At 39.5% G+C, this 11651-nt stretch overlaps 2 protein-coding genes across 2 annotated transcripts in view; one reads left to right on the top strand and one right to left on the bottom strand.

Moving 5' to 3' along the window:
- Positions 1–1578: 1578 nt before the first annotated feature.
- On the top strand, positions 1579–2352 carry LOC104497201 (chromosome unknown open reading frame, human C6orf120). The gene has a single exon (XM_010140420.1). The coding sequence runs from the start codon at positions 1603–1605 to the stop codon at positions 2158–2160; it is 558 nt and encodes a 185-aa protein (XP_010138722.1). The 5' UTR covers positions 1579–1602; the 3' UTR covers positions 2161–2352.
- Positions 2353–3421: 1069 nt separating this feature from the next.
- Positions 3422–11651, bottom strand: part of PHF10 (PHD finger protein 10) — a 15747-nt gene continuing 7517 nt past the window's right edge. Inside the window, exons 9-12 of the mRNA XM_010140419.1 lie at positions 10278–10433; positions 5432–5540; positions 4965–5153; positions 3422–3507 (exon numbers count right to left, since the gene is read on the bottom strand). Coding sequence (XP_010138721.1) covers positions 3422–3507; positions 4965–5153; positions 5432–5540; positions 10278–10433 — 540 coding nt within the window. The remainder of the gene's footprint in view (positions 3508–4964; positions 5154–5431; positions 5541–10277; positions 10434–11651) is intronic.

Raw genomic sequence — 11651 nt, 5'->3', positions numbered from 1 at the left:
GGCAGAGTCGCTGCGCGACCCTCGGAGCCGGCCGTTGCCTCAGCCGGGAAGGCGGGAGTCCGCGGGGGCGGGCAGAGGCGCCCGTGTCTCTGTCCAAGGTCTCCTGAAGTCGCCGCTCCTCCCAAGTGCTGTCCCAGCGCCAGAACGCTCTCGTTTGTCCCTAGGTAACTTAGTTATTGTCTGCTCAGATGTGGAGCTTTTCCTGGTCCTCCACTCGGATATCCCATCACCGCTGTGATGTAAAAGTGGCAGAGCGTCAGTTCTCTGATGCAGGGAGACAAAGGGCAGAAGGCTGTTGTTTTCCTGTCACTGTCGAGAGTGTTTACTCAGTCTGCCAAGTTCTGCGAATGCTGTGCTCTCTCCTTTTATGCTGTCGTTGCAGAATTGTGGCCTTGCAGTGGAGAGGCCTCTGGGGCAGAAAACTTTGAACTGTAGAAATACTTGTCTATTTTTTTCCCTAGATCTGTTTAACTGTAAAACCTCCTGAGGTTTAAGTGACACCCCAGTGGAATTAATGCAGTTTGTTTCGATGCTAGCAGGGTACAAAACAACCTACTGGTTGCTTTCATGTTTAAGATAATTGGAGGTGACCTTATGGGAGGGATGAGAGTCTTCCTCTCCCACATGAACGTGTGTATACTTGTGGCTCCTACACTTGACTGTGATTTGCGTGTCAAATTCAGTCTTACGCTGTGGAAGCCTTCAGCAAGGTTCAGAGTTTGCTGCTGTGTGTGCACATACGCTTGTTGCAACTGTCCCAGGGACCAGAGTGCTGCGGGCACGCTCGGGCAGCCTGGCTGGGAGCGTGCCACAGGGAGGGAAAGGGTTTCAAAGCCTTAATCGTGCAGCAGTGCTCTCCATCTCCCCCTTGCCCCAGTAACTTGACCCTTCTGTTTGTAAGCAAACGCTGTAAAGAGCTGAGCATTTGTACGGTTACAAAATCTTCAGGAAAGTAAATGCATTTTCTGAGGGAAAATAGGCCAAGTTTAGTCCTAGAAACATCCATGCAGCAGAATCAAGAATCAGAAATGTATTATCTTGCTAGAAATTTTGGGTTTATGTCTAACTCCCTTCCCAGTGCTAGTCCGAATACATGCTGCTTCATGCACACATCCAGATTTGCACCTGTGCTGTCTTCTGAAGTTGAGAGGAGAACTAGCAGCATGCCCTAAATACCTCATGCACAGCTCAGTGTCTTCAAGCATGCAAAGCCTTTTTAAACTGTTGTTTTTAAACTGAGGCTAAAATCATTATTGGGTTTTATCTCTCCTGGGTATCTGTCAAATTTGGCATGTATGCAGGTAGAATGGAACTGCAGTCCCTATGTCAGTTCTGGGTGAAAGAACACCCGCCTGAATAATTTCTGTTTTAAGAAAGTCAAACCTCTGAATCTCAGCAACAGTTTGTTACTATAAAAAAGGTTAATGAACATAATTAAGTTATATAACTTTGTATGGACTAGACGGGATTTATAAAAATTACCAAATGAAAAAAGAAATTTGATTCCTTCCAAGAATGGAATGTACTAAAATCTGAATTATGTTTCATGTTCACAAGGTAGTTGCAGAGGACACAGAACGAGTCTGAACGTAACGTAAGGCCATGGCAGCACTCTGGAGAAGAATCCTGCTAATACTTGTCGCAGCTCAAGTACTCTCTGTGGTGAATACCTCTGAGGAAGAGGATGTACCTGAGGAATGGATTCTTCTTCACGTTGTTCAAGGTCAGATTGGAGCAGGGAACTACAGCTATTTGAGACTAAATCACGAGGGAAAGATTGTGCTTCAGATGCGGAGTTTAAGAGGTGATGCAGACTTATATGTATCTGACATGACACTTCACCCCAGCTTTGACGAATATGAGTTACAGTCTGTAACTTGTGGCCAAGATGTTGTCCACGTACCTGCACACTTCCGCCGGCCCGTGGGAATCGGGATTTACGGTCATCCCTCTCACCTGGAGAGCGAGTTTGAAATGAAAGTATACTACGATCAAACAGTTGTGCAGTATCCGTTTGGCGAGGCTTCGTACAGCCCCGAGGAAATGGAGGCCAACCGGAAACACTCTGAGTCTGCAGAAGATGCATCTCAGGATGAGGAGTCTCTTTTCTGGACTATACTTATTGGAATCTTGAAATTAATACTTGAAATTCTTTTTTAAATGGATACACACTGGACTAAGTCACACTTCTGCCTGTGAAATTAAAACATGAATTACTTGCTGTAGTATTTAATACTCTTTGTTACGTTTCCTGAAGAGGTATTCAGGTTACTTTCCTGAACCAGAGAGGAAGGGGGGGGAGGGGGGGAAAGCCATATTTAATTTTATATTGTAAATCCTCCCCTATATGTAAAATGAATGTACAGGCGGGATCTAAATTCACTTTAAACAGGTGCTTAGGAAAATCAGCTCCAATTCAGTGTTTTCTATTGGGTTTTTATAAAGTGAAATAAACTGCTGCACTTCAGTGCCCTCTCTCAATTCAGAGCATATTTAAAAATAAAATCAGCAAGTATCTCCCCTAAAACTAATTAGCCATGGGTTTTGAGTGTATTCAAGTTGAGAAGCTTGGGGTGAAGGAAGTCAAAACCAATCAATCAGTCCACTAAGGGGATAGGTGATCTGCATTTTGACTGCTTGTGCTCCCCACGTCAACCATCTGTCAAGCTGAGGTCTGTCCAGTCACTCATCACCTCTGCAAATCCATGACCCAAATGAAGTTGAAGTGCACGTTACTCCTTCACTGTTACTGCAGGCAGTGGAAGCCTTCAGCTGTTGTTACTGGTCAATGCCACATTTTCCTCATTAAAAGCAACGCGACATACAGTATCCTGAACTTGAGAGGTGTTTTCTTACAGCTCCCTTCATAGATTTTTGTGATTGAGGTTTTTTTTTTAGTACATCTTTATGAATAAGTCATTAGCTTGCAAATAAAATTTCTGTTGGAAGGAATTTGCAGTACATTGTAAGAAGGTCAGTCATGCCTACTCTTCCTTCAAAGTTAGTTTTTCCAGGAGTATTTTTTTGCTTTGGTTGAGTCTTTCAAAATAACCAGTTGCTATGCAAATAGCATATATTTAATTGCTCTGTAGTTTTCTTTTCACAGAGCTTACTGACAAGTGCACTGAAATAAACAAGTATGTTACTACAGTTTTATACAAACGGTGCATATACAACTTAAATTTCACTACTGAAAGCCTTCTCTTTTTGAGTGGAATTTGGCTTGTTTATATCTAGGTATCTGGCAGGACATGATTAGTGACTTCTATCACAAAAAAATAATTATATAGCCAAAATTAAAAGTTTATTTGGTAAAAAGAAAAAAGTGGTATTGTTCCTCTTAGAGTGGTTGGTTAAATAGCACCAAAGTATCACTTTAATTTGTGCAGTTAAGTTTTGGACAGCAAGTTTTGGGGAGTTTTTAGCCCTCCTTGCTGTTTTTCCCCCTTCTTCCTCCTCTTCTGGGTACAGGAGAGTCTTTCTGACAACAATCACAAATCCAGCGACCTAAGAAAAGAAAGTTAGCAATTATTGGGAAACTAACTTTGTTACTCACTCATCTAGTTAACGCACTTTCACCATTCCAGCAGGTGCTCATCTGTTTGCACTATTTCCTTTAATAGAAACAGCCAGTGCTTTTCTTTAAAATGTAAGCGTCTTTCTAAAAGGTGTAGAAAGCGGTGTGTACAGCATTCCCTTCCTTGCAGACTGATGACACGTAACAGCTGGCTGCACCAGTCTTTATGGACCTCAGGAAGCACCAGCACTGCTAAGGACGTGGTTATTGGAAAGAACTTGACAAATGAGGCTTGAGTCTGTGAGTTCTATTTTCACGTGAATGACTACAGTTTGAGGTCATGGGCTGTGACTCAGAGCAGAAATGGGGAATGTTGCTCTCTGCCACAGGCCAAGGGTCCCTTTCCCCAAAGCAGCGTCAGTTATTTCAGTGCAGCCCAGCAGCGTGGATTAAACAGCTGGCAGGGGTTTATCAGCAAGACCTTGTACTCCCACTCACTTACTGAGGGAACAATAAAAAGGTTGAGCAAAGAGCAGAAGTATTTAACTGTTTATATTACAACAGCTGGAATCATAAAGGCTGCTTTGATCATTTTAGTTTTGTAGCAATACAATCTGTTTTGTTCAGATTCTGTCCTTAGGTCAAACCTGAAAGTTAAATCACCACAGAACCTGTGGCAAAGGTGACAGCTAGTGCCAGTGCTTCCCACAATGGGAATGCACAGCATACCTGAAGTGCTGTTCTTACCAGGAACACTGTGGCTGCAGAACTTGCAGCCATTGAATACCTGTTCAAGAACTTACCATGGATTTAGTACTTTGTGAAAAGCAAGAGTAGTGCTAGTTATTTTCCTTACAATGCCTTGAGTTGGCCAGGTGACATGAGTGACCAGGTAATTTAAAGGTACAGGCTGCCTGACATCTAGGTACTTCACTTCCACCTTTGATGTTTAAGAAAAAAATGGGAAGGCAGGTGTCTAAAAGGTGTTTACAAATATGTAAAAAATGGAGCTACTTTTTACTTCAGGAACTGAAATAATAGCACAAACGCTCTATTAATGTGAAAGCTATACTCCAGCAATATGCAGCAATACAGCCTCCTTACAGGTTTCTTACGAATTCATAAAAGAGGTAAATGTGGAAATGGAAAAAAAAACCCACCTAAGTTCTGAGTGAGTCTGTTCCAATTCTGTTGTAAAAGACAATTATATTTCCTATACAGGAATTGCCAGGTTAAACTGTGCACAACCAAATATACAGAAATAAAGTTTACTAAAAAAAAAATTGTGTCCTACAGTGTGAATGCTTTCCGACAGTACTGCTTACTCGTACCCTTCACTCTTGTTTTAACGTAATTCTTTCAAAAGCAACACATATATTAATTCTGACAGAGAAAGTCCAAGTCTCAGAGGAGGAGGGAAGGGAAGAATTAATTCTTACTTTATTACCTGAAGGGATAGCATCAAGCCCCACACAAAAAGTGTGATAACCACGGTCGCATACATCACAGAACATCATTTCTTCTTCGTGGTGAGGCTGCCCACATATAATGCATGTTTTACACTCCATACATTGCCAAGGATAAGTCTTAATCATAGCAACAAGCTCCGGGGTCATATCAAGGCAAGAAGGGTGGCCTAGATTAAAACCAGTATTATTACTTTCATGTCTGAAATGAGATTTGAAATCAGTTAGACTGTTTGCTTTTACTGAAGCTGAAGCTTAGCTCACCTCCTGGCGAGATCCCCCAGTGCACTGAACGTGCTATTACACTTAATGTTAAATGGAGTCTCAACGAAGGACAGGAAAGGCAACTGAACAGTAGGTCCACAAGCGTAGTACACTAAGTATTTCCACAAAAAGATCTGCCAAACAAATCCCCTTCGGAATCCACTTAGTGTACGTAGATACTCACCACTGTTGTCACACTGGGAGCAATGTATAAGAGCTTCAGCTTTTCCTTTCTTGTTGGACTCCTTACCCTTCAGACAAATTCCACATATAGCATTTGGAATGACCTTTGGCTGGAAGGGTAGAAGAGGGCTATAAATTCATTCCAGAAGAATTTACAGGTTTAAAAGGAAATGTCATATATCTCCTTAGCTCTCAAAATTAATGAACTGTTATGTGTAAAACTTAAAACATATGACAATAACTGACAAGCAGTGGCACTGAAAAAAAGTCAGAGATGAACTACATAAAATTTTGCATTTGACACACATAGTGAGTTATATGTAAATTAAATTGGAGCAAAAGCAAATACTTGCTTCTTCCTATAAATTCATCAGCTAACATTCCCCGCAATGTAAATTAAATGTGACATAGCATTAAAAATTTCAGTATTTTTTTCAAATATAGAATACCTCTTTATGAATCTCCATGCAGATTTCCTGTTTATGGAAGAAACTTAATACAATTTTCCATTTGCATTACATTTGTCCCTAAACGTAGAGAATTAATTACAAAAGCAATAAACTTGATTTTTCTCTCTCTCTACTGTCAAAATACCTAGTTAGCTATGCTGCACACAGCTCTCTGTTTTACCATTCTTTCTTGTATCCAGTCATAATTGCTGTAAGAAATACACACCCTTGCATTTAACTACAGTTTTACATTCATCACCTTCTAAGTGATCATCTGGAGTGTATATGGGTCCCTGAGATCCATTTAAAAGAGAAGACAGAAATAGCAGACTGTTACGATGAGCAACATTTGTGTATGCATTCTGTATCCCAACACAAGAGATACACCAGTGGAGTTTTATGCAGATGAGGACCAAGAAGTAAGGCATTACGAATTTCAGAAACGTAGTAGTTACATCGTTGAGCTTTGACCCCTGCATAATGAAATTAGTGAGAAAGATGGTTTAAAATAACATATAGTACTCACTGACGTCAGATCAACTAGTGCCAGAGTTTAAAAAAAAATGTGGCTGCAAAGATGCAGCTAGTAAAGGGAGTTCAAGGCACATCATCCGGTTTTCTACAGAAACGAATGGCTTGTCAGCGAACAAGAAGAGTCCCAGTCAGCTACCAATCACGTGGGGAAAAGGATGAAGTTTAATTTTCAAATAAATAAAAGTGAAACCAGAAATAGATATATATATGAAAATTACCAAGATCTTCTCTTTAAGCATGTGTATTTCCTCAGTCATTTTCTTCCTACCACCTAGCAAGATAATAAATACCTTGACTCATTTTTAAGTATTCGGGATGCATTGCTTTAAGTTTTCTGAAGTTTTCAATCTGCTTTTTAAGTTAAAACATGGCTACGATCTGCTTCAAATTGTCTGTCCTAAAGAGTTTTATTTAAGAAAAAAAAATACCATACCAAGTGTCTATAAGTAACTTCCTTCAAAAGATGACAGAGGCATTCATACAGACTTTTTTTTTGCTTATTTATTTTAAAAAAGCAGAGTCAACCTGTTTTATACATAAATATCATAAAACAATAAAAGAAGACTAACATTCACAAACGTCTCTACAAAATAATAAATATAATGGAAGCAAAACCACACATAAACTCTTTCACTATTACCTATTCTGTGTCCTGCGTGTTATACCTTTATACCCTGCTCCTCCCAACAGAAGTGGCACATGCTTAAACCTCGTCAGTGTTGCAGCATTTACCCTTCTGTTGTTTAGTCTACATTCTAATTTTTTTAATTGTGTTTTTATCTATTTCTACACAAACCAAGCCTTTCTAGAATAGCAAGTGCACTTTTCTAATCAGACTTCTATTTTGTTACGGATTTATGTTTTCGTGCCTTTAATGTACAGCAGCATACTCCCTGGTACTCCAGCAAAACTAAAGCGAGCTGCTTCTTGACCTGCGTTGGGGTATGTGCAGTCAACACTCTGATACATGTAACTCTCAAGTTAGACACTGGTATAGATGCATTTAGTAACAATGCTTCCACCTAGTCTTACTTCACTAAATTGTGTTTGTTAAGAAATCGTGCACGTCGGTGGGGTGAGAATCACAGCCTATTAATAGTAAAGTTCCAACAGTATGGAAGTATTTTTATAAAAATAAAAAGTAAAATAAAAATGCAAGACTATTCACATTTCAAATTGGTTCGAGTTCTACCACCACAAATGGCTTTTAGAAATGCTATGAAAGAAAGTCTATCAAATCCTCATGGGAAGTCACAATATCCCATCTGATTAAATTTTGTGTTCTACAACCTCATCTTACCAGGATGAGGAAGGGAGAGAAAATGAATGCAGGGTCAAAATGACGACTGCCTGCTCTGTAAGTTTTCACTTCCATGCTGCTGTGCTGCAGCTCTCAACGTAAGCATTCCAACTACACCATTTTTATAAGGTCCTACTCTGAATGCAAAGCATTCCATTTTCATACACAGTGACCTGAAACAAAAGTGTTGCAAAATATAGTTTCTCAATACCTTTCAGTTTCGTGTGCAAAAAATCTCCTGTACTTTTAACAGTACCCTGTGTGTGCAACTGTAGTAGCCAGCCCTGCAGCCACAAAGACTTGCTACTTCCAACATGACAAAATGTAAAACGCATGCCAACTGTTCTTTGTTAAAGAACTGACAATAAAAATGGCTCCATATAAAATACACTATTTCTTTTACTCAAAAATAACTCAGTGGAAATGTGTGAATCCTGTAATACTCATAATGTGGTTATAACTATACATTTGTATGTTGATGCCATAGCAATTATCCTTCAACTTTAACTCCATGTAACCAAAAGATTACTGTCCTACAAAAATAGACAAATATTAGAGAACGATACAGAACAAAATTATTACAAAGATTTAGAATTCACAGGGACAACATTTTAAATCGATTAAGCCATCAGCTCAAAGTGCCTTAACATTTAGGCACATATGGTGTATCAGTATCTGGTGTTTTTATAGACTAACAAACAAGAATCTTTCTCTCTCATTAGTTAAAACAGCTCATGTTACTCGGTTTACTGAAAGCGTTTAGAAGTTCGCACAAACAAGAAAGCCAATCCTCTCACTCTCCGAACACAACATCACCACCTTTGACTTACCAACAGCCTGATGGCTGCAGGGTACGCTGACACTGCAAAGGTGTGGCACCCTAAGTATACAGCAGTACTTCGTTACTAACACAGTCGGAGACTTTGAACCTGCAAGTAATCGCTGAATCCATTTTCAAAATGCAATGCTGTCTACTACCATTCCTCTTCTACAATGAGAAGTTCAGAACTTTCTGCAAAGTTCTGCTCCCCCAGTTCTCTCTCTATGCATTTGTAAGGCCATTAAATAGAGTGGACTAATCAAACGCTTGGGCATCTCACAGCTAAGTGAAACTTCCGTAAACCAGTGGCACACAACGTCTAATGTCAAATTGAAGCTAAAGAAAATTTTCAAGCTCCATCTTTGGATTTCATGTTCATGGGAATATTGGTATGCATTCTGTGTCTACAACAATTTCCAAAGTTACATATAAAAAAATATACATATGGTACCACAGTCTAAATCTCCATAGTTTGCATATTTCTTAATAAGTTCCTGAAAAGATAAAACACAACTGGAGCTATCTGTTACGAATTTGTACAGGTACAGTATGTAGAGAAAAATTACCAAAGCTGTCCAATTCTTGCTGGAAATTAGCTTCTTAACGTAAGTTACAGTTTATTATTATTAACTTGGTAAATACTGATAGTAAATACTTATGTATATATAATGCAAGCCATCAGCAGCTCACTTGTGCTGAGACGGCTTCTCAGTATGTATGATCTTGTCACGGACAAAACCGATCTTTTTTCCATAACCTCTCTGAACAAGCACTCCTGATTGCTCAATTCTTCACCCTATCTATCTCAGTTGTAGTGTTTTCCCTCTTTATGGGCCTACTCCTGTTCCCATGTAAGTCAATGGAAAATTCTCATTCCTTTCAGTGGGACAGGACTAGGCAATAATATGCTTTAAAAGTGTTACATTGTATTGAGATATCCTCTCTCAGGATGCAGAATAACACCACATGAATAACGCATGTCAATTCCCATTTCCTCCGGAAAGCAGTTTTATCTCAATCTTGTTTTATCTTAACTTCTGAGATTATACAGTAATACTGAAGATTCGGGTCTTAGGCTTGGCGATCACTGCTGGACAGCTGAAATGTCTTCACATCCTCACAGTTTTTAGCTTGGATAAAAGCGTATTTCCCACAAACATTTCTACATAGTATGAACTACATGAAAAGCTATTTTCCATATACTGTTAGAGCAGTTACATGGTATTGCCTACACAACTGTAGTAAGCTTCTCGTCTTCCATCCTGCAGATCGTAACATCTCAGGATGAAAGGCTGCATTTTAACTGACCATCGTAATGATACGTTCAGACACATAGCTGCACTTTACAGCACAGATCTCTTGGTATGCTGCCATACTAAATAGTACAAAAAAAGATAACGGATACTGAATGCTAGTTTTGAACTGGCAAGTAGTTCTGATTGCTATGTTAAGGCAGACAATAAGATGTAGAGTTCCAATGGCAAATCCACAGTGGGTTTTTCTGGTGTTACTGCCTGGGAATCTCAGAAGTTAACAGAAACAGAGGCCACCGTACAGCTAGGGTGAAAGAAAGCCCTGCCTGAAACAAAAGCAAAATGGAAGTAAGGAAGCAAACAGATGGAGCACACAACAGGAGAGCAGCTAGTGAAGTACAGCAAGCAGAAGTTCCATATTATTGAAAAACAAATATTTCAGGGAGAGGTTGGTGTGTAAAGAAGTTCAGTTAGGGGCTTTTTTCTTCTACCTTGTACCCAGGAACTGATTTGGATAATACAGAACGTTTGGAACCATCTTTTCTTGGAGTAGCACTTTTGTCTCTTGTTTTTTGTCTTCCCTGAAAAGAATCCTCCTGGTTGTCTGTGGCGCAATCACCTTCAGATACATTGCCAGACGAATTGTCCTATAATAAAAATACCATAGCTATATTTTTTATTTTTTGGATAGACAGACAAAGTCTTTTCTATACTCCTTTGAGTCAGCTAAGGTAAGAGAAGGATACATCTTTCCTTCTGAAAAGCATGAGGTACATCATAATCTAGAACGCCTTTGCTCATAACCTTCATTATCTATTTTTTCTCATGCTAAGAGACTGGCATCAGCAATAGCAGTTGTGGTTTCCAGTTGGTCTTGATACCAGAGTGGGGAGCACAACAGTGTAATTCTTTGAACCATTTTCCTTTAAAGGTCAGCAAAAAATCCACTATATGCAAGATGTTGTTTACAAAGTAAAGGGCTAGCAAAAAGTTAAAAGTGCCCTTGCCATGTATTTAAAGCATACTACCAAATAGCACTGCCTTCAGTTAAACCTGAGAAGGTTTTTTCTGCCACCCTCACCTACTATTTTCACCAGGAGCAATCTGAATATTTAATTTGGATTGCAGCAGAAGAATGCCATCAAAGGCAAAACACACTTCAATATTTTATACAGAACCAAAGAGAATTTATGCTGCAGTTAAAGCAATTTTTTTTTTTTAAGAATGAGGAGGCAAGAAGGAGAGGAAGAGGTTCAAAGAGGGTTAGAGATCAATGTAAGCATAATTAAGAGAAGCAGCACAAGATTTTTTTTTCAGAGAAGTCTTAATAAAGGCCTCCAAAAAGCTCCAGAAGAAAGCAATATGATAAATCACATTTAATAAACCCCCAAAGCCCAAGTAACAATGGTGCCCTACAGCAAAAGGCACTCTGTACAAACATAACAACAATCAGCCTATGCCCCAGAGCCTAAAATCAAAACAGACAACATAGATATAGGGCAAAGGGAGGAGCATAACACAACAGCAAGGCAAACTATGTGGCAACAAGAAATGGTAGGTTTCACCATTATTTTAGGTGAAGGGTTATTGAGGACAGGTCCATTAAAACACTACAGAACAGGAAAACTGCTATCTGACTCCAGCAGTGGGGCAGGTGAAAAAGGAAAATGGATAAGCATACTGTAGGACTCACCAGGGAGATCTGACGAATGGTAAGTAGCCTGAAACTCAGGAAAAGAGGCCTGACAACTGCCCACCTCTGTGGCCAACAGATATTTTCCCCAAAAACATGCTGCAGTGACTAGCAAAGAACCCCTGCTTCAATAGCCAAACCAGCTTCACAGGAATCTCATTTTAAGTTTTCC

This window comes from Buceros rhinoceros, unplaced genomic scaffold, assembly GCF_000710305.1.
Source record: "Buceros rhinoceros silvestris isolate BGI_N320 unplaced genomic scaffold, ASM71030v1 scaffold38877, whole genome shotgun sequence".
NCBI lineage: Eukaryota > Metazoa > Chordata > Aves > Bucerotiformes > Bucerotidae > Buceros > Buceros rhinoceros.
Note: the sequence above shows the minus strand (reverse complement) of the source record. Positions and strands in the feature narration are given on the sequence as shown.